Consider the following 25,435-nt stretch of genomic DNA (forward strand, 5'->3'; position numbering starts at 1 on the left):
GTACGCCAGCCATGCAGTTGGCGTGAGGCACCGCACATTTCCAGTCATGTCACTCTTGATACATCTGAACTTTACCATGAAAAAGAACGGACGCCACGTTTTTGTGCGTACGCACTTTTTGTACATGAGGCCCCAGGAGAAGCTCATCCATGCTTTTATCTCAAGTAGACTTGACTATTGTAATGGTCTTCTGACTGGACTCCCTAAAAAGAGCATTAAACAGCTCCAGCTCATTGAGAATGCTGCAGCTCGGGTTCTGACCAGAACTCCAATTCTAAAGTCTTTACACTGGCTTCCAGTCAAGTTTAGAATAGATTTTAAAGTTCTGCTACTGGTCTATAAATCACTAAACTGTTTAAGTCCTGAATACATGAATGAAATGCTAATGGAATATAAACCCAGTAGGGCTCTGTGATCGACAGGCTCAGGTCGAATAGTGGAGCACAGTCAAAAGCAAACATGGTGAAGCAGCATTCAGCTATTATGCTACACACAAATGGAATAAGTTGCCAACAGAAGTGACGTCAGCCCCAAGTGGGCATGTTTTTAAGTTTGTTTTCCTTTCCCCCCATGCTTTTTAGAACATTTCCACTTTTAAATATTTCTTGCACTGTATGCGGTTGTAATTGTATTTTTTTTCCTCTCTTTGTTTTAAATGTTTATAAGCTGTTTTTTTCTTTGTTTTTAAATGCTTTTAATCATGTAAAGCACATTGAGTTACCTTGTGTATGAAATGCGCTATATAAATAAATTCGCTTTGTTACGGAAGTGTTTTTTGTATATCATCTATTAACTCCCATTATGTTGTGCATGTGTAGCTAAAAAAAAAATACTGAAGCAAGAACATAAACCTCAAGTTACTTTTATTCTCCCAAAAGGCAACGGCATCTTACAGAAAAATTCTTGCTCGTCTCGCTTGCTGCTATGGAATAACGTGGTCAGAGACAGACAGACAAAAAAAAAAAAAATAATAATAGTCAAATGGCAAGACCATGAAAAGTTTCTAACAAAATGTCTTGTTGATTGAAACAATGTTTATCTTTCACTCTTCTGGGAAGTTTTTTTTTTTTTTTTTTTTTTTTTTTAGCCCAATGCTGCTGCCATTGATAAGAAAACTATGGATGTTTAAATGAGTGCAACTGAACTGAACTGGCCTGCTTGTCAAACTAGGTGCGTGTGTGTTAATGTACCCATAAGCTGCTGCTCAAAATAAATACACAGCTGCCATTTGTTACTGCATAAATTGTAGCAGTCACTATTTAAAAAAGGGGGAGGATGGAAAAAAAGAGGGGAAAAAAGTTGGAATGGTGGCCGATAAAAAGAATGCATCACACAGATTGAAGTTTACCCCCCCCCCCCAAAAAAAATAAAAAAAGTAAGTTAGCATGGCTATTATTTAGCCTTTTCAGCTGTATCCATCACTGTTGGTTGGTTTACATGGCAGCAGGTAACCAGAATGCGCATGTGCGTGTGACAAAACAGGCAACGGTTGTAAACGTAGTGAAACAGGACTCTTCTAATTGCGATGCCAATGACGACATCTTTCCTGAAAAACAAAGGATATAAGGATATAAGTTGGGTACATGCATACCCATTTCTAACATCTTAATCCATTTTTAAAAAGTGAGAAACCCCACAGCAGGAAAAAAAAGCCATATATGGTGTGCTAGAGATGACCAACACAGAATCCAATATGTAAAACATAACTAAATAACTTATGAGACAAAAACTGAACAAAACCAGTTGCTCCTCTATTTGTACCCGGTGATAGCCTGAGCTTCCTAATTGGCTATTGTTGCATTTCACGCCACAATCAGGGAGAACGCAAACATAACGATCGTAAATTTTGGACACTTAACATTTACAATTGTGACCATCCAGCACGAAACCAATCAGCAGTCGCACAGCCATGTTTTGAACTATAAACATTTTCTGAAAAGGGATTAAAAATGCTTTACAATGATGTATCAGTTGTGGTACTAAAAAAATAAATAAAATCTGTTGAAGATAGGTCAATTTAAAGATCGGAAGCTGCGTTTCAGCATTAGCCTAGCAACAATCGACCACCATGATGGACTGTATTACAGCCTCTTGTTGGTTCATGCGTATAATGACGTACATTTTAATTAAATCCGCAGCTGCAGAGAACCCCAATATTTCTGTTGATACAAGATATGATGTGGTTTTCCTTGTTTTGCGCACGGCAGCAGTCGATTAGTGTCGCTGATTTCTCGTCCTCAGACTTTTCTCATGGAGATTCTGCTATACCCTCTCAATAAAAGCATTTACTGTATTTCCAAGGCATTTAAGAAACATCAATTCCACCCAGGATGTGACGTTTACTTATTTTTCAGGTGTTTGAATCAATCTGAAAATGTAGCTTTTTCACATAGTCAAAGCTTTATGGGCTCCAGCTCAAAACTTCCCATTGATTTCATGCTGGAGGCTCACAATTGTCGTTTTTGGCCATGACCGTTTTCTGATTCTGAGAGGAAAAATCTCGACACACCCCACACATGATAATTTGTCAAGAGACATGACAGATAATCACAGTGAGAATTTTTTTTTACAAAAAAGGCCAGACCGATTAGTGTTGTGCGTTATGGCCAAAATTTCATACCGTAATTACAATATATCTTAATTACACTTACAAATGTGCACATTTTCTTCTACTTATTAGGTATACCAGTTACAAGATATGAAACGGTATGGCTCAAATTAGGCCCAATGCTCTACTTCGTTACCTCAGAGCATCCCAATGACATTTTTGTTGACTGCTGTTGCACAGGCCAAAGCAGGTCACCCTTCACCTTTGAAACCTATATAACTCTCCCTTAATCCTCTCCATGCTAGAGGATTCCATCCACTAGCAGTTGTATTACACGCTCTTTCGGGCTAGATCCCTGTGGCGCATTAATACACACCAGTGACGGCTTTCATAGTGCATAGTGTATAGAATGCGAACACACCTTTGACTACAAGAGAGCGCAACCTCCAAAGTCAAATCCAAAGTGTTACAATTTGTTATCCAAGCAAAATGAGAAATGACGGAAGAGGAGAACTAATGTCTCAAAAGTCAACCACCACAGAAATCTAACAAAGAGGGTGGCAAAGAGGAAAACTGTTGTGATAACCATTTAACAGGAAATTTAATTTATTGCCACACTGGAAAGCATCTGGATGCTCAAAATAAATAAATGGCTTTATTTTAGTTGTATTATACAGCAGTTAAATTCCCTTGATACCCATCAACTCCTATTTTAAAGATAGATAGATAGATAGATAGATAGATAGATAGATAGATAGATAGATAGATAGATAGATAGATAGATAGATAGATAGATAGATAGATAGATAGATAGATAGATAGATAGATAGATAGATAGATAGATAGATAGATAGATAGATAGATAGATAGATAGATAGATAGATAGATAGATAGATAGATAGATAGATAGATAGATAGATAGATAGATAGATAGATAGATAGATAGATAGATAGATAGATAGATAGATAGATAGATAGATAGATAGATAGATAGATAGATAGATAGATAGATAGATAGATATGGCATTGCTAAAAAGGTTCATGGAGTAATCCAAAGCAATTTACCACATTCATTCAGGCTGCTCCCTGTTTTGTGTTTGCTGATCTGTCATCGTTGGGGTCCACAGAGTGAAACTCTGCTACATACAGGCTCTTGTCGATGTTGCCGGGGATGGGCTTGATGTCGGTGACCAACTGGTCCTCGATGCTCTTCAGACTGTGGCGGTCCTCCGACGTGATCAGGTTGATGGCCAGACCCAGGTGACCGAAGCGCCCTGAAAGAGAACAATACATATGGAAATCAAGTGCTATGAACGCAGAAATACGTGTAAAATGATTATTCGATTAAGCCAAGCCATTGTTTTGTCACTATGCTTCACCGGCATCAATAGATGAACAAAGATACATTATTTTGTGTAAATAAATAATTTTTTGAGCAATTACGTAAAATTGTATAATTTCCCACAGCACACCTGAAGAGCGCTCATGGCACACTAATGTGCCTGGTACACTTAGAGTAAAATAAATAAATAAATTAATTAATAAAATTATAAAAAATGAGCGGGACGGTGGACGACTGGTTAGAGCGTCAGCCTCACAGTTCTGAGGACCCGGGTTCGATCCCCGGCGCCGCCTGTGTGGAGTTTGCATCTTCTCCCCGTGCCTGCGTGGGTTTTCTCCGGGCACTCCGGTTTCCTCCCACATCCCAAAAACATGCATTAATTGGAGACTCTAAATAGCCCGTAGGTGTGAATGTGAGTGCGGATGGTCGTTTGTTTGTATGTGCCCTGCGATTGGCTGGCAACCAGTTCAGGGTGTACCCCGCCTCCTGCCCGATGACAGCTGGGATAGGCTCCAGCACGCCCGCGACCCGAGTGAGGAGAAGCGGCTCAGAAAATGGATGGATGGATGGATATAATGATCAAGGGCTTCGTCACCTCGGGGATCCGCTTATTTAACTCATTCACTGCCAGTCTTCCCACTTAGATACTGTGGATATATACAGTAGCTGCCTATCAATGGCTTGAATTAGTTAACTGTGAAGCTTAACTGAGCAGACACACGAGAACAACGCACTTATGTCATCAATGCGGAGGAAGGGGGTGGAAGCTCTTTTTGAATTAAGGAGTGAGAAGATGGTGACAACGGGTGGTAATGCACTATTATAGTTTGTAAACCGCCACTGAACAACGATGATGTGATGGAAGTACAAGAAGTAGAATAAGAAAAATGTGAGAAAAAATGAAAATGCTGAAAGTGTGGGAGCATTTCAGACTGAGCAGAAAACATCAGTGACGCGTAACACAGACCTTGGATTTTACAAGAGTACGTCGCTCAAGCATGTCAATCTCGCAACATCTCTGACCTGAGAAAAGGTCAAATTGACGTACCGGTAGCACAAATCAGTGAGATTAACGTTAATGTACCTTTCCAACATAACATTAGCCCTGCGGAGGTCTAAGGTTTCTGTTTATTATGACTACCAACAAATTTGTGGCCAGTTTATTACGACAGTGACCACTACAGTATGTCCTAGACTATAACGTGACTTCATTCAGGGTGCTTGTCATATGAGTTAGGGGGCAGTTTTGCTCAGTGTATGCCAATAGTTAAGCACTGTGAGACATATGGCCAGTGTACTACCATCTGATCTTTAAGCGGCTAGATTTTGAGTCAAGTACTGGAAGTGAAAAAAATTATTGGGAGTGATGCGTTTGCCACTGGCATGTCTAAAGAGGTTGTGAAACGTGGCAACATGGTCAGAGGACTTTAGAGTAAAATGGGTCATGTACTCAAACTAAATGAAGGCAATATTTGTGTTGCCTCTCGAGGAGTCTTCATTTTAGTTGAGTTAGTCTCATCTAAACTCAAAAGTGCACAGGCATGAAGCTACTGCATTATTATGTCGCATGGTAAAACGCTAGCTGCTCAATTGCACAACAAAAGTTGTTTAGGCCTTTTAATTGCCTTATTTTTTTCATACTGACAAGTAATGCTAAGTTTAAACTGAAGTGTATTTATATTTGTGTTTTATTTTTATCTGTTTGAAATTGTCTCACTGAAAATGTTTATAAACAAGAAAGTACTGTTTTCTGCTCAATGTGAGTTTAAGAAATAAAACTGTTGAGTATCTAAAAAAGGAAACCAATTGGTCATTCATTATTTAGTGAAATGGCTTACTTTCTCATGTATTCGTAATTGCTCTTTAATCAAACAAAATTAGTTTATCCGAATACTTGGTTATTCTTAGTAGAATACTCCAATACCAATACAGATATCCGATAGCTGCAAGTGATCACTTGAAAAAGTAAACACTTGCAGAGATTTCTAGAAGTAACAGATATTGATATTTATTTGTTTCCTACCTTGTTGAATCGGTGTTGATAATATTTGCAAGACACAGTTAACACGATCAGTGTCTTCACCTAGATGACTGTGACTACTACACTTTACACCGATCTCATCGGCTTGCTCGGTATCGGCCGATAATTAGCATTTTATGCTGATCGGCTTTAATGTCATAATTCGCCAATCTTGATCAGCTCCGCAAAAGACATTTACTCCACGTCGCTGTTGTGTACCGATCCAAAAGCTAGTTTATTTTTAGCCTTGTCACGTGTCTTGTAATGTAGTACTGCAACTATCTGACGGCCAATAACGTTTTATTTCAATCTTATCGGTGAAAAATCATTCGGCGGTGATGCTAGAGAATATATTTTTTAAGATACTCAGTATACAAGTATATACAGTAAATGAACAAGTAATTTAAATAGACATTGTTCCATCTTGTGATCAGAAATCGTTATCGTTTTTTTTAAACTCGCTGATCGGCCCCAAAAATCCTGATTGTGTAAAGCCTAATTACTAATAATAACAAAGGGGTAATTTGAGCAGATGTGTTATTTCAGAAGTGCGAATCAAACTGGTAGCCATTCATATTAAAAATAAGTGGCTCCAAGTTTTAAAAAGGTTGGTAACCTCTGCACTAAACAGTGAACCCCACCTATTTGCAGTTCGCGAGTCACAGTTTTACCTATTCACAGTTTTTGGGGAAACCTATCCTCAGCTATTTGCTGAAAAACTTGAGATATTTCTGTAATGCCCTAAAACGCCACAAGATGACGCCGAATAGCCATGAATTTTCTAATTTACTGATTTACAAAAGAAATAACTGAAAAAAATGGGGGGCACGGGGAGCGGGGTTTCTTGATTACAATGTCGAACTATAGTTATTCACTTGCATTCCTGAACAGAAAATTGTTTTAGTGGCTGAATCCCACCACAAAATTGGCTATAAAAAGATGAATCCAATTTAAAATTCCTCATTCTTGTTTAAAATGGTAAAACGTCAAGAGCTGAATAAAATGTAAAGCCTGCATTAAAGCACTTCATTATGCTGGATGTTCTCTCTATGACAGATGGTCAAATACATTTGTTAAACAATGTACATTAATTGTACCTTTACTCCGCTATTGGGGAGTGACTATATGGGGGGATGGAATACGTGGGTAAAAGGAACTGTTGGCCATTACCTGATCTTCCAATGCGATGCAAGTAGGTTTCTGCACTTTTGGGGAAGTCAAAGTTAATGACTACGTTGACCGCCTGGATGTCGATGCCCCGTGTGAACAGGTCTGTGAAAATAAAAATTTTTAACCACCAAATTGACTTTCAGTTATTAAAAACATGCACTAAGTTTCTCTACCAACCTGTGCACACCAAATTTCGGCACAATCCGTTACGGAAGTCATGGAACACACGGTTCCTGTACTCTTGCATCATCTTGGCGTGGATGTAGAAGCAAGAGTAGCCCAGCTGGGTAATCTTCTTGGCTAGGAGCTCTACCCGCTGAGTGGAGTTACAGAAGATGATGGACTGATTGATCTGAAGCTGTAACAAACATTATAGAGGTGTATGCAGTGTATCCAAATAGTTGTGGGGAAAAAAAGCATAATCCTTTTGTGACCATCTCTGGATCTTTAGTGGTACTTGATTCAAATCAAAAACAAGGTTAGAACAGAATGGAATAGGAGCTTAACACTTACCCTTGAAAACAGCGTATTGAGACAGTGGACCTTCTGCCTTTCAGTCACATACGCATAATACTGAGTGATGCCCTTCAGAGTCAGCTCCTCCATAAGGTTTATCTCATAAGGCTTCTGCAAATGTTTGTTCTGGACGGGGTAAAAAAAAAAAAAAAAGTCTGAAAATGCTTTTTCTTGTAACCCAGAAGTTTGGAAGTGAAAGTCATCATACCATGAATGTCTGCACACTGATGGGGAACGTCGCGGAGTAAAGCAGAATCTGCCGGTTCTTCGGTAAGAAGCTGATGATGTCTTCAATGATGGCCACAAAGTCTTGTGAGAGGAGCTTATCTGCCTGAAAGTGCCAATCATGAAGGGGAATCAAAAGAAAAGATGCTTTTAATAACCCAAGAAAGGCCTACCTCATCCATCACCATCATTTGTATCTTGTCGACTTTAGCCAGACCCTTCTTCATCAGGTCCAGTATTCTTCCAGGTGTGGCGATTATTACATGCACTGTTGGGACAAAAACAGCAAATCAATTATTACACAATACAAACTGATTCCTCTACCTTTGCTTAAAAAAAAAAAAAATTGCACATACCACACTTCCTCAGACGGCATTATGCCTTGCCCTTAATTGAAGGCTGCTCAGTTGAGAGGGGGAGGGGGGGAAAGAAAAAGGAAAAAGCACCTAACCCCCAACTGACTTTTCCCCATGAGAATAAAATAGCAGGTGGTGCCTACGGACGGCAATACTGAATAAAATAGGAATTACATTTAAGTGTGAATATTTTTCGAGCAATGTTTTCAAAAGATACAGTATTTAGTACTAAAAGATGTGTGTGTGTATATTTTATATATATATATATATATATATATATATATATAAAACTTTGCACCGATCTGATCAGCCTGATCGGTATCGGCTGATAATTAGCATTTTATGCTGATCGGCTTTGTCATAATTCGCCGATCCAATCAATGACATCATTGATCGGCTCTGCAAAAGACATTTACTCCACATCGCCATCGTGTACAGTATATTTGAATTCAAAAGCTAGTTTATTTTTAGCCTTGTTGCGTGTCTTTTGACGAGGTACTGCAAATATCTGACAACCAATAAAGTTTTTTTTTTTTTTTTTAATTTTTTTTTTTTTAAATGGCAGTGTGGGTCACACAACACGTCTGAGACAGACATGTAATGCGTGGATCAGACTACAAGACAAATATGGTCTTTCATGATTACCCCATGTCAGACTACTGCAATAAACCTGTATTCCGATACAACCACATCCCGTCTTTTACGATCACTGGGCTTTATCCTGTCAACTCAAACGTGACCGGATACACTCGTTACCATGGCGATGACATCGCGACATGTGTATAATAAGAACAAAATAGGGAAAAACGTGTGCTGGTGGTCACCAGTGCTCGGGAGATTATGTTCATTTAAGGCTTGCTTAAGGTATGTTCACGTACTTTTAATACAATGCGGCTCGCAAGCAGGCAACAAAACGTTATGTAGCCTAGCAAGCTAGTGCAAGCAGTAACGGTTGTGCGTAAATATGCGAGCATTATGTCGAATCATGCTCTAAAGTTTCGGCGTGTGTGAAGTAATTTAATTACTACGGAAGCGTATTGCATTCACTTGGATTTAAAAAAAAAAAAAAAAACTCCTGTTTTGCTGAGTAATTTTTTTGAGGGCTTTGTTTTCCTGACTAATTTTTTTCCCACCTGTTTTTCTGACTATTTTTTTTCTGTTTTTCGGACTAATTTTTTCCCCATCTGTTTTTCTAACAAATTTTTTTCCACCTGTTTTTCTGACTAATTTTTTTCTGAATTATCTGGACACATCAAACTCACGCGAGAACCTGCGAACTGCAAGTGACTCTTTGCGGACTCACTAATGGCGGATTACTGCTCGCACACCTTCAACCTGCCCATACACGTTTACCTTACCGGTTCAATTAAGGTGCCTGCATAATGTCGACAAACTAATAATACCATCTATGTGACTCAAAGACAGGAGTATCTCCCAGTGTCTTAAACCCATATCAAAATAAAACTTGATCAAACTGAATAAGGCGGTCATGTTGCTTACTACGGATTCCGCAAAGTGTCACTTGCAGTTCGCAGGTTCTTGCGTGAGTTCAATATGTCCCGAAAAACAGAAAAAAATAGTCAGAAAAACAAAGCCCTCAAAAAACATTACTCAGAAAAACAGGATTATTTTTTTTTTAATCCAAGCAATACGCTTCCGGAAATTACAATAAAGTAATTCAACTATAGTAAGTTAGCGCCCATTATTTCTGTCATGTTGTAATGTTGGTTTGACCTGACTGATTAGAATACATGCCCTGACTAAAGCAATGATTTCCAACCTTTATGGAGCGAAGGCACATAGTTTACAATTGGAAAATCTCTTGGCACACCAGCAAACAAATGTCACCAAAAGTAGTTACACAGTAATTATTGTATGTACTTCCTGCCATCTAAGAGAAGAGCATTTATTTGTTCTGTCACTGGCATACACAGAGGAACAAAGATAAAATTTCTTGTAAATGAATAATTTTTTTGAGCAGTTAAGTAAAATTTGATCATTTTCCACGGCACCCCTGAAGATTGCTCATGGCAGACTAATGTGCCACAGCATACTGTTTGGGAATCAATGCACTAGAGATTGAATACTTTAAGATACTCAGTATACAGTACACAAGTACAGTGGGTACAGAAAGCATTCAGACCCCCTTACATTTTTCACTCTTTGTTATATTGTACCCATTTGCTAAAATCATTTAAGATCCCCCCCCCACAATGTACACACAGCACCCCATATTGACGGAAAACAACAATTGTTGAAATTTTTGCAGATTAAAAAAGAAAAACTGAAATATCACACAGTATTCAGACCCTTTGCTCAGTATTTAGTAGAAGGACCCTTTTGAGCTAATACAGCCATGATCTTTTTGGGAATGATGCAACATGAAAACTTATTGGTTGTCACCAATAGCACCAAGCAGAGATTGACATTTTTTTCTGTTAAATGTTTTACTCCTTAGCATGTGTACCTACAACATTCTGAATTGGTTTTAGCCGGTTTGATTAACAAGGTGAAGAGCCCCCTCTGTCCTCCTCCATCTTTCTGTATGTGGCCCTGAGTGGAAGTAGTATGGAAATGTCTTCACTATAGAGAAGTACCCGTCTCGTCGAGCCGCAAGATGTCATCCCTCAAGTTGGTGCCGCCGGTGGTGGCCATGACCTTGACTCTTCCAAGGTGCTTGCTGAGTTGAATACTGATCTGGCTCATCTGCAGGGCCAACTCTCGTGTGGGCACTATGACTAAGGCTATGTGGAAACAAGTGGGGAGGGCTTATGAAATGTGAGGGTTGATGACATGCGTGGACAAAGTTAGTCCATGTTCATCATTAACAATAATCAAGTGGCAAAAAATAAACAAGTAAAATAAAATAAAAAAATAAAAACATTGAGAAGGAGCATGCAAACACTGACCTTGAATGTGACCCTTCTTTAGGTCTATCCTCTCCAGGAGAGGGATGAGGTAGGCTCCACTTTTGCCTGTTCCGTTTTTGGCACGGGCCAAAATATCTCGGCCTGACAAGGCGATGGGGATGCTTTCCTCCTATGAGCGAGCACATGTATTAATGAGTCATGTTCACTCTTAAATATTAAGTATGGGATTAAAGCCAATGAACAATAGCAAAAAATTCAGCTTCTGCAAACATAACTAGAAATGCATTAGGGATGTCCTGATCCCGTTTTTTGTTTTTTTTACTCCCAGTCACTTCATTTTCAGTATCTGCCAATATAGCATCCCAATCTGATATCTGCAATGCAGTTAGAAGCAAAAAAAGAGAAAAAAAAAAAGAGAATGAGTGCATCCAAATTGTATCCATTGTTTTAATTTTTGTTGTTAATTAAAATAAAGATATCCCAACATACTATGTTTTTATATGGCTAAAGGTCTAGTGCAGCAGTGGTTCAAACTAAGTAAACAAATGAAATTGTTTTGTAGTATACAGTATCGGTGGTGTTGCACTAGTGTTGACACGATACCAAAATTTTGACTTTGATACTATACCTGCATAAAGAACCTTGATACAGGTACTGAAATGACACAACGGTAACAACTTAAAACATCAGTAAAAATCTGTGGAATAATAGCATTTGTATTTATTTTAAAAAGTAAGGATACTAATTAGAATACTTTTGATTAAACAAAAAATACATTTTGAACACTTTTAAACACTTCAGAACATTTGAACACAAATATTTAAAATTTCTAAAACACTACTAAATCTTGTATACTGCATATCCAGGACCGTACACAGTATTAAGCCACCTCAACCAGCCGCAGGAGGTGCAGGCTTCAATCTATGGATTAATTCACCTTTGCCTAATTCTGTTTTCAAACCAGGTAACAAAAAACTCAAGGTCTTTTAAAGCAGATTTATCAGATCTCAAACGTCAAAAACTCAGCACTCAATTTTGCAAACAAACAAATAACATTGCTGATAGACTGAATTGGATAGCTTATGTATGGACAATGCTTTACACAAATCAGGATTTCTGGGGCCGATCACCGATCAGCAAGTTTAAAAAAAATGATAACCGATCACCGATCCAATCACAAGATGGAGCAATGTGTCCATTTACATGACTTGTTCATTTATTGTATATACTTGTGTACTGTATGACTTGTTCTTTTCTTATATATACTAGTGTACTGTAACTTGTTCTTTTCTTGTATATACTTGTGCACTGTATACTGAGTACTGTATCCATCCATTTTCTGTACTGCTTATCCTCACTAGTGCCACGGGCGTGCTGGAGCCCATCCCAGCTCAAAATTATTCTCTAGCATTTTAGACAAAAGTTAAAACATCAATGACCTCTAGGGGACATTCAAGGATTGGCCACTGACATAAGTTTAGGTCAGATCAATATTACAACATGACAGAAATAATGGGTGCTAACTTATTGCAATTAAATTACTTTAATAAATACTGTTAATGACATGCTTACTCTAACTTTCTCACTGTCCCGGCTATATGGACGGATGTTTGCGTCGGTTAGGCTTTTCCTTTTTTTCATTCTTCAGGTGCCCGATCCAATTTGTGTTGACGCATATAAATGACTTTCCCCACGACGTACTTCAGTTTAGCACAGAGTGCAAATAACTTGCGTGTTGTTTGTCTGAGACACCTCAAAATAGTCCCACACCGATGACGTGTTTTTTAACCGACAAGATAGAAATAAACTTTATTGGCCGTCAGATAGTTACAGTACTGTGCCACAAGACCCGTGACAAGGCTAAAAATAAACTAGCTTTTGGATACATACGCAATGGTGACGCGGTCTTGTGCAGAGCCGGTCGATAACGTCATTGATCGGATCGGCGAATTATGACATGAAAGCATATCAGCATACAATGCTAAATATAGGCCGATACCGATCACACCGATCAGATCGGCATAAAGTCTAGTATGGACATAGTTTTGGTTTCTACTTTGTGCAATGTACTTCTTGTATGCGTACAAGAAGTACATGTAAGAAGAAGAAATGTAATTAAGTCTTCTCTTGCATGCTATTTATATTTCCGATATCCACAATTGCTGCTGAAACGATACACATTTCCCCATTGTGGGACCAAAATGTTATCGTACATTACAAATATTTATGAATAATGATAATATACTTTTAACCTGCCCACATTCTGAAGTGACGGATCAGGTGACATACTAATTCATTTCCGGTTCAGACCTGTGTGGACGTGTATTATTTTATACTTATATCTCTAAACACATTAACTGGCCTGTTATTTTGTTATTGAAAGTTGGTTACTTTCAAGGTTCCAGCCAGACTTATGTGACAAGTGTACTGTGTAACCAAATCACTTTTGTTTTGCGACTGCATTTAACAATCGCTTAGCAATTACCATGGTTTTGACAGTCTTCGCCTAGCCACTCCTCATCCTACCTTCATGACTCTTGTAAGAAGCATGATAAGAAGTGTAGCTTATTCGCTACCATGGAGGCGATGATCAGTGACTTATATTGCATTGACACTGGACCAAAAGAGAACTTTCTCTTGGCACCTTGGGGGGGGGTAAAAAAATAGCATGCACCAAGCAGCTGCTCAATGTGGACGTGCTGGTAATCTCAGACGCTGGATATTTTTTCCCAATATCAGACACAATCACACGGTCGTAACGAGTCAACGTTCAGTGATTTCCGTAACTAAATATGGACATTCCTTAACATTTGACAGCTCTGATCATGTCATCAAGTCATAGTTTGATCGTGAACGGAGCATACAGAGTAGGCCAGCGAACCAGTTTTTGTCTAAAATGTGTGTAAAAGGGTATTTTCGTGATTAACTACATAAAGTTATTTTTAGGTGATGTGTCCAGTATGCGCGGAATTTGACTTTCGCTGCAGTTTCTTTTAATGTAACCCCCTGTGAAAGACAGGGGTCTACTGTTGAATCAACCAGCCAAAAAGCACCAGTATACATGTGAAACATACCTGTATAGGTGATGGCTTCTCCCATCCCATTTCAAAGATCCCCATGAGGAGTTCCCTCTTGAGGCAGTAGTCTTCAAATTCATTTCCCTTGGTAGAGGTAACATCCTGGGATTGGAAAAGCACAAGCATGGCTTCAGCGTATACCTGTATATGCATTTTGGTAAAAACTTTGCTTATAGTGGGACTTCTGGTGGCGTGCTACACAACAGGGCAGCTCTGGGTATCAGCTGCGAAATTTAATATTTCAAAAGTCTGACTCATTGAAACAACTATAGCCAATTCTTTCTTGTACATCTCTTTCATAATGAGAGGGGATTAAAATAAAGTAGGATCCAGAGTACGAAACAATACTGAAAAAGAAACTGATGAAGAAGCTGTGGCCAGCCAAAGCTCAACGAGGTCAAGATCGAGTTTGGAAAGGAAACGAAACTTCAGACTCAATCGACAAGGTGCTAAGCGAAGTTATGATTACAGGGATGGCATCGCTTCAAGTTGAACTGACAAAAGACTTTTGGTTGAACTGACAAAAGACCTTTGGACATCTGTACGGGCTTTCAGGCTGATCACGCATGGAATCTTTTGGTCCTGCCCCTCCATCCATTTTCTGGAGGTAAGTGGCAAAGATTATTTATATACAGTACTTATAAAGGTCTTAAATTTTGATGTCTGTGTATCATTCACAGCCCTTTATATTGGAAATGTACCAGAAGGACTGGATAAACTTATGACTTATCTTTTTAAGGTGTTGCTGGCTGCGAGAGAAAAAGCTATCACAAAATATTGGCTACAGAGAAACCCAAATTTAGGCATTTTTAATCAACGTTATAAATCATCTACATGTAGAGTACTGTATTTTCACGACCATAAGGGGCACTTAGAAGTCTTAAATTTTCTCCAAAATGGACGGGGCGCCTTATGTGTGCACCAAGTTCCAAAATCTGTAAATCTTATTGTGTGACTAATGGGTGCTCCGCTTGACTGACTGGGAGCATTTTCTCCCGACACGCTGCTTATAGAGAGGAAGGCAGACGTGACTGAGGACAGCATGCGGACGTAAAGGGGGAAGGGTGCGCGTGACAGAGGACGCTAAAGACACGCCCCCAGTAGGTATAGAGTTCCGGTATGTGCATTGGTTTGGCTATGGACCCCCGAAAATGGCACCTACGAAGAGACACGCTTACGAAGCACAGTTTCAACTGCAAGCTATTAGTTACGCAGCGGAACATGGGAATAGAGCAGCCGCGAGAGAATTCAAGCTCAACCAATCCATGGTTCGCAAGTGGAGGAAGCAGGAAAACGAGCTTCGCCAAGTCAAGACGACGAAGCGGAGTTTCCGCGGAAACAAGGCGAGGTGGCCCGAGTTGGAAGACCAACTCGAGCAATGGATTAATGAGAAAAGAACAGTCGGGAGAAGCGTCTCTACAGTCACCATTCGACTGAGTGCAATAACTCAGAGCGTGCCATCATTCCGGGAGGCTTGACGAAAGAACTCCAACCGCTGGACAGTCCACCCGCGGAGTAAAATTCACAATTAGATCTGTGTGTGGATTGTGGAATGGATGTAGCTGCCAGTGTTCAAGGAGTATGAAACAGCCTATGACGACAGCGACCCCCCCCCCCCTCCCCCAAGGAAAAACATCAGATCTACACGATTCACGTAAATGGCCTATTTTGAGTTCAAAACGGCAATTTGCATGCATGTATTCCATCTTGCATTGGACACAATTGCGTTATTGCATGGATTAGTCCTGTACTTTTGTTTATTTCGTTTTTTTAAATTTGAGAGTTAAAGTTCTATCCCATCCATTTTCTGAACCGCTTCTCCTCACTAGGGTCGCGGGCGTGCTGGAGCCTATCCCAGCTGTCATCGGGCAGGAGGCGGGGTACACCCTGAACTGGTTGCCAGCCAATCGCAGGGCACATAGAAACAAACAACCATTCGCACTCACAGTCATGCCTACGGGCAATTTAGAGTCTCCAATTAATGCATGTTTTTGGGATGTGGGAGGAAACCGGAGTGCCCGGAGAAAACCCACGCAGGCACGGGGAGAACATGCAAACTCCACACAGGCGGGGACGGGGATTGAACCCCGCACCTCAGAACTGTGAGGCTGACGCTCTAACCAGTCATCCACCGTGCCGCCAAAAGTTCTATCCCATATTATATATTAAAAAATTGCAAGACAAAAAGCAAATAACTTTTTTTATAGCAGTGACCCACAAACATTTTGCCACGAGGTGTGCCACCGAAAATAATCCCTTTTCACATTATTGGTCCCAAAAATATGTATGTACTACAAATGTACCTTTATTCATCGGTGCCAGCAAAGTATAGTGACAGGGGAAAATAATTAAATGCTCTTCCCTTAAATTGCAGAAAGTACTTTACCGATGTTTTTATTCTGTTGTCTTTTGGAGGAAGCTCCAAACACGTTTTCCAATCATCCCCAAACCTAAAAAAAAAAATAAAAATACATTTTTAAAAAGAGCTAGACGAGAAGCGGCTTTATACTTTGAATTGCATATCAAACCAAATCTTACTTTATACCGCCACTGCTCTGAGGAATACTCCTTCTCTTCTGGGGCTGCTGGCCACTGAATCCTGCAGACTTGCTGCCTCTGAGCTGACCGTTTGTTGCTGTGATCAAGTCGATCATCTGTGCTGGGTTTGCTGCTCTTGCTGTTGCCATTTTTCTTTTCTCTCTCTTTTTTTAAATTTACCAGCGCAACTGATGCTCAACAGTGATTTGTTTCTTGCTCACTGATCAATTAAGACTAAAAAAAGTTAAAAGTGCACTGCACTTTGAGTATCGGTCAACAGGCCCCTTGAAAATAAGAGTCCTGTGCGTGAAATATGATTATTTACAAGATAATGCTCCCAAAAAATTGGAGAAATTAACATTCAAATGAATAAATACATCAAAAATATGTGACTTGACATACACCCTTTTTCTTTCTTATAGGGCGTTTACCTGAAAGTCCTCTTATCTTTGCTGCAATAGCAATCCTGTTCATTGGTGTCTTAGAATGTAGTGTCTGATGCGTGCTACATGTATAAATTCAGTTTCTTTGATTTTTGCACTGCTGTGAGTGTTTCTACCACCTGGATGTTTTTTCCTTTTTTCTATTTGTTGAGATGATAGTCTGGAAAGTGCTTTTGGATTGGCCAAATCCAGGTTAGCTGCAATAAAACAAGAATTTTTTTAAAACCTACACAAATGCAACAACAAAAATAAATACTTCTGATCACCTGTTGTCAGTCGGCCAAATGTCACCTGGCATCAGAGATGATTAAATTTGCTTGGTTTTTTTTCAAATTCAAGTCGGATTTTTGTATTTTTAATGAATTGATTTTGAAATTATTCCATACTACAAAATAAGTATGTATGACTATTGCTGATCTCTCATCAGACCGATATCGGTAACCTCAAGTCTGCAATATCGGTATCGGTTCAGAAGTGAAAAAGTTGGATCGGGACAGCCCTATAAACTACATGTTAATTAATGTTCTTACTAAAGTGTTGAGATGATTCACTTGTTATTTAATAATCCTCAAGAAGGATCTTTAGGACTTTGTCTAGCTCAGGAAATGTCTTTTTAGTTGAAGATATGAATATTCTAAATCTTTGGTGGTAAATATTAGTAGGCTAACTTAAGATGTCAGATAACTTTAACATATTTGGAAAGCAGGACAATGTGGTCTAAATCACATACCTCACCTTTTGTCAAAACTGAACCTAAGTGCAATGCTCAGAGCTGCCAACCTATAGAAATTACCTTCCAGAACAATTTGTCCAAATTTGTGTGAATTTCCATATTTTGAAAACTTTGTCAAGATTTGTCAGGACAGTTATTGCAGTATATTAAGAGGATTAAAAAAAAATAATTCTGCATACTGTTGAATTGCACAACAATCATTACTCTATAATTGTAATTGTTAATAAATTATACGCTTCAATATTTATTTTGTTTTTATTGCATCAACCTTGTAATGGCGGAGGCAGTTGCAGCCTGAATCAAAGTATGAGATTTCAACGTGCCATAGTCAAAAATATCTGTGTCCATGGATTAATTCGCCTTTACCAATTATGTTTTCAACCTTTTAAAAAAGCATTTATTAAATCTGATTAATAAGATCTCAAAAGTAAAATACAAACTCAGCACTATTTTACAAACAAACAACTTGCTGATAGATTAAATTTGATACTTTATGCATGGACAATAGTTAAGAGTTTTATATTTTCTATATCCACAATTGCTACTGATATGATGGAAAATGTCCCCATTATGGAACTAATAAAGGTTATCTTATCTTAAAAGTGAGGTAACGATTTATAGTCCTATGGTCAAACTGGATCGATGTGTGCTTGGCAATTTAGGCTTCCAGATGTAAATGAGACATTACACCGATCTGATCGGCTTGATCGGTATCGGCCGATAATTAGCATTTTATGCTGATCGGCTTTAATGTCATAATTCACCGCTGCGCAAGACATTTACTCCGCGTCGCCATCGAGTATAGTGTATTTGAATCCAAAAGCTAGTTTATTTTTAGCCTTGTCGCGTGTCTTTTGACATAGTACTGTAAATATCTGTCAACCAAGTTTTTTTTGTTTTATTTATTAATTTTTTATTTTTAAACACGTCTGAGACAGACAACACGTAATGCGCGGATCAGACTACAAGACAAATTTGGTCTTTCTGATTGCACCATGTCAGACTACTGCATTAAAATCTTGTATACCGATACCACCGCATCCCGATCTTTTACGATCTTGTCAACTCAAACGCAACCGGATACACGTTACCATGGCGACGACAACAACAATGGATCGCGCCGTGTGTTTTATAACAACAAAATAGGGGAAAACGTGTGCTAGTGGTCAACGGTGCTCGGGAGAGAACTTTAATTCAAGGAATTACGATATGAATCAAATAGTCGCCAAAACGAATCGTTAAACCCCTAATTACAAATATACATTATTAATAATGATATACTATACATTTGAGACTTCATGACACGATAGCTAATTAATTAGCATCACGCTTTTCTGTTTTTTCCTACCCACTCTTCGCCCTCTCTTCGTGATAACGTAAACGATGTGTGTAAGAAGCATGGTAAGCATAGAGGCGATGATTAGTGACTTACAATGCGTTGACACAGGACGCAAAGATAAATTTCATCTCCACGGCTTGGAAGCCTTGGGTGGGGGGGACAGCGCCGTACTGGCCAGGAATGTCGAACGCTGGATTGTGTGCCCCCCCCCACCCCCGAATTGCAGGACACTAACCATCAACATTTCAAGCGCACGTTGCAGTAATATGCTTCAATTAGGTGCCAAGCGGCATTTGGTCTTATCTTTCCTGACGCGCATCTACCCAAAGCTGGGAAACCCCATGAGCCTGTCTGCTTAGTGAGCAGCGGCAGCTCTCCCTAGTCTGCACTCCGTGATGCATTGAAGTATTTTACGAAGCAGGGGGGAAAAAAACTAAACCACTGACACCGTTACCACACAGCATAATGTGAGTTCTCAACTTAACTTTGATCAGGAAGGGCTTTTGACACAGTGTAGTGTGGTACACTCGCCTGACTTAGGTGCAGGCACCGCAGGTTCAGTTTCCACTCAGTGACGGTGTGAATGTGAGTACGAATGGTTGAACGTGTCTATATGTGCCCTGCGACTGACTGGGACCAGTTCAGGGTGTAGTCCGCCTTTCGCCCAGAGTCAGCTGGGATAGGTTCCAGCGCCCCGCGACCCTGACGAGGATAAGCCTGTTGAGAATGGATGGATGGGCTTTTGACATGAGCAATTTTGAGTCTCCAGCGTGGCTAACATTTGCTTTGCCATATCCCGTTTCATTTAGCCAATGGCGAGATGGCGAACGGGCAGTGCGAACACTAAAGACAACAAACTAGTGGCTGACACGGGAGTGGATTTTGATTCCAGCTCCCTCCCGCAGAGATTGATCCCACTCCCTCCCAATTCCGAGTGAGTGTTTAGGGGGAACAAATCCCGCTTGCTCCCACTCCCACAGAGATTGACCCCATTTCCTCCCAATTCTGAGCCAAACTTTTACTGAATCCCACTCTTATTACCCCCCCACCCTTTGTACTCCCTGCTCCATTTTCATTCACATCTTGTAAGTCACCAGGAGTGGAAACCATGGTTTAAATATCATGGTTTCCACTCCTTATGACGTTGTTGTCATAGTTCCCGCTCCCTCCCGTTTCTGGTGACTTACGCGACTGCTCCTGCCCAATACCGTTATTTAATAGTGAAATTCACTCCCATTCCGCAGGAATCCCGAAAGAATGTCAGCCTCTAATACAAACTGTTATAATTCCTACATCGTTCAATTGATTTGGATGTACCCTCCAATTAAAGCAATCTGCAGTTAAGGCACACCGTTTCACTTCAAATCCATTCTTAGTGTTTGCGCTGCCCATTCGCCACCTCCCCCATGGCTAACAAAACAGGATGTGGCAAAGCGAATATTGCTGATGTTAGCCATGCTGGCGAATCAAAATCACCCGCGTCAAAAACCAATGCTTCAATTCGTCACAGAGTGCGGACCGCCCCTCTCACCCCATTGCTGTTTTTGTGGCTCACCAATGGTTTACATCTTGTGCTGAACCCTGTGTATTCACTCTAGTGAAGGCTTGTTCCAAACTATTGATTTGACCAAACCTAATGTTTTTGCTATTTCTCTGATGGGTTTGTTTTGATTTTTCAGCCTAATGATAGCTTGCTTTCACTGACAATGGCAGCTCTTTTGTTCTCATATTGAGAGTTGACAGCAACAGATTCCAAATGCAAATAGCACACTTGAAATTAACTCTACACCTTTTATGTGCTCCTTGTAAATGGGATAATGAGGGAATAACACAGACCTGGCCATGAAAAGCTGAGCAGCCAGTTGTCCCATTACTTTTGGTCCCTTAAAAAGTGGGAGGCACATATACAAATTGCTTTAATTCCTTCACAATTCACCTAATTTGCATGTCAATACCCTTAAATTAAAGCTGAACGTATGCAGTTAACGCACATCTTCGTTTCATTTCAAATCCATTGTGGTGGTGGTGTTTAGAACCAAAAAGATGAGAATTGTGTCCATGTCCTAATCAATGATGCATGTAACGCATTACAAAGTTACAAAGTAACACGTTACTCAAAACATGCAGTCCGGTGAAGTCATAAGTAATCTAACGTGTTACTTTTTATATTAAAGTAGTCAGATTACAGTTACTCTGATTTATCTGCCACTAGTTACTAGGCTTTACAAGATCAGGATTTTTGGGGCCGATCACCAATCAGCAAGTTTAAAAAAATAATAACCGATAATAAGATGGAACAATGTGTCCATTTACAGGTCTTGTTCATTTATTGTACAGACTTGTGTACTGTATGACATGTTCTTTTATTGTACATACTAGTGTACTGTATACCGAGTACTGTATCCATCCATCCATTTTCTGTACTACTTATCCTCGCTAGGGTCGCGGGCGTACTGGAGCCCATCCCAGCTCAAAATTATTCTCTAGCATTTTAGACAAAAGTTAAAAAATCAATGACCTCTAGGGGGGATTCAAGGATTGGCTACTGACATAAGTTTACGTCAGATCATTTTTACAACATGACAGAAATAATGGGTGCTAACTTACTGTAATTAAATTTATTTATTGCAATTAAGTTACTTTAACAAATACTGTTCATGACATGCTTACGCTAACGTTCTCACTGTCCCGGCTATATGGACGGGTGTTGTCTAGAGTTTGCGTCCGTTTGGCTTTTCCTTCCACCACCCCACCCACTCTGCGTTGCTTGAAAGCGCCATGCTCCTCCTCGTGTACATTCTTCAGGTGCCCGATCAAATTTGTTGTGTTGAAGCATTTAGATGACGTTCCCCACGACGTACTTCAGTTGTGCACAGACTGCAAATAACTTGCATGTTGTTTGTCCGAGACACCGCAAAATAGTCCCACACCGACGACGTGTTTTTTTTATCAACAAGATTGAAAAATACTTTCTTGGCCATCAGATAGTTACAGTACTGCGCCACAAGACAAGGCTAAAAATAAACGAGCTTTTGGATTCATACGCGACACGGAGTAAATGTATTTTGTGGAGCCAATCGATTACGTCATTGATCCGATCGGCGAATTATGACATGAAAGCCGATCATCATAAAATGCTAATTATCAGCCAAAACCGATCAGTTTGCCGTAAAGTCTACTAGTTACTTTTTTGTTCACGAGAACCAGAGCTTGATATGCTTTTCAATAATAATAATAATAATAATATGCTATTTATGCTCAGGCAGTAGATATTTATCAAGAACAAATTACAGTGCTTGGGAACATGAGGCAAGTCAATAACCAAGACACTTGATTCAGTCACGGTGTATGTCATAAGTGTAAACCGATTTTCAGCCTTTGTTTTAGTAATGACTAAAAAAACAGAGGAAACACACTATATTGTTAACTATCCATAACTAAAATGCACACGACGACTAACTACAATTCAACAACAGTTCGATGATCGACTTTGTGGTCGTGCCATTGGACTTGCGGCCGCATGTCTTGGACACTCGGGTGAAGAGAGGGCCGGAGCTGTCAACTGATCATCACCTGGTGGTGAGTTGGCTCCGATGGTGGGGGAAGATGCCGGTCCGACGTGGCAGGCCCAAACGTATTGTGAGGGTCTGCTGGGAACGTCTGGCGGAATCCCCTGTCAGAAGGAGTTTCAACTCCCACCTCCGACAGAACTTTGCTCATGTTCCGGGGGAGGCGGGGGACATCGAGTCCGAGTGGACCATGTTCCGCGCCTCCATTGCTGAGGCGGCCGACCGGAGCTGTGGCCGTAAGGTGGTCGGTGCCTGTCGTGGCGGCAATCCCCGAACCCGTTGGTGGACACCAACGGTGAGGGATGCCGTCAAGCTGAAGAAGGAGTCCTATCAGGCCTTTTTGACCAGTGGGACTCCTGAGGCCGCTGACGGGTACTGGCTGGCCAAGCGGAATGCAGCTTTGGTGGTCGCTGGAGCAAAAACTCAAGACTTCCGGACAACTTCGAGGAAATTCTGGTCCACCATCCGGCGTCTCACGGGGGGGAAGCAGTGCACCATCAACACTGTGTATAGTGGGGATGGGGCACTGCTGACCTCGACTCGGGACGTTGTGAGTCGGTGGGGAGAATACTTCGAAGACCTCCTCAATTCTACCGACACGCCTTCCCATGAGGGAGCAGAGTCGCCCAACCAGTCTACATGTGTTTTGTGGACTTGGAGAAAGCGTTCGACCTTGTCCCTCGGGGGGTCCTGTTGGGGGTGCTTTGGGAGTATGGGGTACTGAACCCCCTGATACGGGCTGTTCAGTCCCTGTACGACCGGAGTCAGAGTTTGGTCCGCATATCCGGCAGTAAGTCGGACTCGTTTCCGGTGAGAGTTGGACTCCGCCAAGGCTGCCCTTTGTCACCGATTCTGTTCATAACTTTTATGCGCCCTGTTAAAAGTTTTGTCATATCAACGTGGCTCTAGCGAAATCAAAATAAAATAATTCATTTAAATACAAAAATCTGATTTAAATTAGAAAAAAAAAAAACAAAACATTTTTAATCATCCCTAAAACCAGGTGAGATTTGACTGACAACCAGTGACCAGAGTATTTTAAAAAAAATTATTATGTATTTTAAAACAGACGTCTTATCTAGTTGTTGAAAACCAAACTGGTACATTAAAATTAATTCTACAATGAGGAATGAGTAAGCATACTTTAATGTGTAACGGTAAGTAATTTTGTATTATCAAGTGAAGGGGCTTGCATTTGCAACGAATATTCTTTAATGAAACAGTTTTGATTCATTTAAGATTTTTTTCCATCACATAACTGAACTCTGCTGAAATCCCAAAACATGCCATAGTATAGTACGAGAGTTGCAAATATTTTAATAAAAATGAGAATACTAGCAAATCCTATAGTAATTTAAGTTTTATTGGCGTCCTGCCACTATTAAATTAAATGCGTCACTGTCAACTTTAGTCATTTGCACACATTTCGTGGGGTGCCTTTGGTGGTTGCTTTTTTAAAATCCAAAAAGTAGACAGGGTTACTGATTTTACATTTATCTTCAAAACATAATGTGAGAATGTCTTTGAGCATGTATCATTTTTTTCTTCTTTTTTTTCATCGCTATCATATTGATAGTGATTATTTTGGTCACGATAATTGTTTTGCACCATTTTGCCCAACAACTCGAATAGCTTTTTCAAATGGAGAGAGTTGAGGTAATAGTCGGCTGTGATTTTAAAATCACTGCCACCTCTGATTAAATCACAATTTCAGTTATTTAAGTTTATCAAACAATCTTGGGTTACAGCGTTGCTGTAAAGAGAATTAAAAACAATGCCAAGCAGACCTTCACTGTGGAATACAAATTTTCATTTACCAACTTTATCAGCATGACTGTGATGTGATGCCGAAACTACAAGCTCAGGTAACGCGAACAATAATTGACGTTTCAAACAAAAGTCATTTCAATGCTTCTGATTGACACTCTAACAGGGTAGGGGGGGAAAGAGTTAGCACACTTACTTAGCAATGTAGCCCTGTTAAAAGTTTTGCCATATCAACGTGGCTTTAGCGAAATAACATTGACGCCGCGGTCAACTCAAACTCGTTTTGTAAAACCCCCTCATAAGTCATAGGCACGCCGATATAAAGAGCCTTGGTAGTCATTTCTAATGCACTTTTTTTTTTTTAAATAGTCGTGAACTTTTCCCCAAGTAGACGAATGAAGTTAGCATGCTATGAGCCTCGCCCCCTTCGCTGTTTAAGCTACGGCGCTTAAGAAGTTACTGGAGTCAGTTGGCGAACCTACCTTGAGTTTGCTATATCCATCCAAAGTATCTTTTGGTTCATCCGCTTTTTAACGTGGTCTTTGTGAAGCGTGTAACGACCAGTAGGTTTGGAGAAATCCGCTTTCCTTCTAATATCACTTCTTTTGTCCCTCTCGCTTTCAAATTATTGACAATTCAACATGGCCGCACACTCGCTTTTCGATTGGTCGGTCGGCTCAATGGAGGCGGGCGGTCCACTGACCAATCAGATCACAGTTTTTAAATTTAAGCAGCGCTGAGGTGCTGGGGTTCTAAAAACTTTCCATTCCAGTGACCTGGTAACCCATATATGGCCTTGCATATCAGTTTTTTCCCCACAAATATCACATTTTTGATTCTAACAAATTTTCCCCTTCGCTTTGAGAAAAAGAAATTGCAATTGCATTATTAAAAAAAAAAGTGTTCCTTTTTGTTTTTTTTC

General features: G+C 40.0%; 1 protein-coding gene across 3 annotated transcripts; it reads right to left on the reverse strand.

Moving 5' to 3' along the window:
* Positions 1 to 846: 846 nt before the first annotated feature.
* ddx61 (DEAD (Asp-Glu-Ala-Asp) box helicase 61) lies at positions 847 to 25,181 on the reverse strand. Of its 3 annotated transcripts, none has more exons than XM_061776983.1 (13): positions 24,996 to 25,181; positions 16,663 to 17,302; positions 16,511 to 16,574; positions 14,122 to 14,226; positions 11,087 to 11,216; positions 10,775 to 10,945; positions 7,995 to 8,089; positions 7,805 to 7,927; positions 7,594 to 7,722; positions 7,258 to 7,438; positions 7,081 to 7,182; positions 3,614 to 3,822; positions 847 to 1,546 (listed from the first exon to the last, which is right to left on the reverse strand). In XM_061776983.1, the coding sequence occupies exons 2-12, from the start codon at positions 16,809 to 16,811 to the stop codon at positions 3,623 to 3,625; spliced, it is 1,449 nt and encodes a 482-aa protein (XP_061632967.1). In that variant the 5' UTR covers positions 16,812 to 17,302; positions 24,996 to 25,181; the 3' UTR covers positions 847 to 1,546; positions 3,614 to 3,622. The 3 variants fall into 3 exon arrangements, with proteins under 3 accessions (XP_061632967.1, XP_061632968.1, XP_061632969.1); XM_061776984.1 differs by having other exon boundaries at positions 10,775 to 10,921; positions 24,996 to 25,180; XM_061776985.1 differs by lacking the exons at positions 16,511 to 16,574; positions 16,663 to 17,302 and having other exon boundaries at positions 24,996 to 25,180.
* Positions 25,182 to 25,435: the final 254 nt, after the last annotated feature.

This window comes from Phyllopteryx taeniolatus, chromosome 6, assembly GCF_024500385.1.
Source record: "Phyllopteryx taeniolatus isolate TA_2022b chromosome 6, UOR_Ptae_1.2, whole genome shotgun sequence".
Lineage (NCBI taxonomy): Eukaryota > Metazoa > Chordata > Actinopteri > Syngnathiformes > Syngnathidae > Phyllopteryx > Phyllopteryx taeniolatus.

What these genes read in the sequence shown, in the direction of transcription:
- ddx61 (XM_061776983.1), bottom strand. Translation starts at nt 16,811, where the DNA reads ATGGCAACAGCAAGAGCAGCAAACCCAGCACAGATGATCGACTTGATC. An exon ending in CAGAGCAGTGGCGGTATAAA is followed by an intron (nt 16,575 to 16,662) that starts GTAAGATTTGGT and finishes TTTTTTTTTTAG; the next exon opens with GTTTGGGGATGATTGGAAAA. An exon ending in ACAACAGAATAAAAACATCG is followed by an intron (nt 14,227 to 16,510) that starts GTAAAGTACTTT and finishes TTCCAATCCCAG; the next exon opens with GATGTTACCTCTACCAAGGG.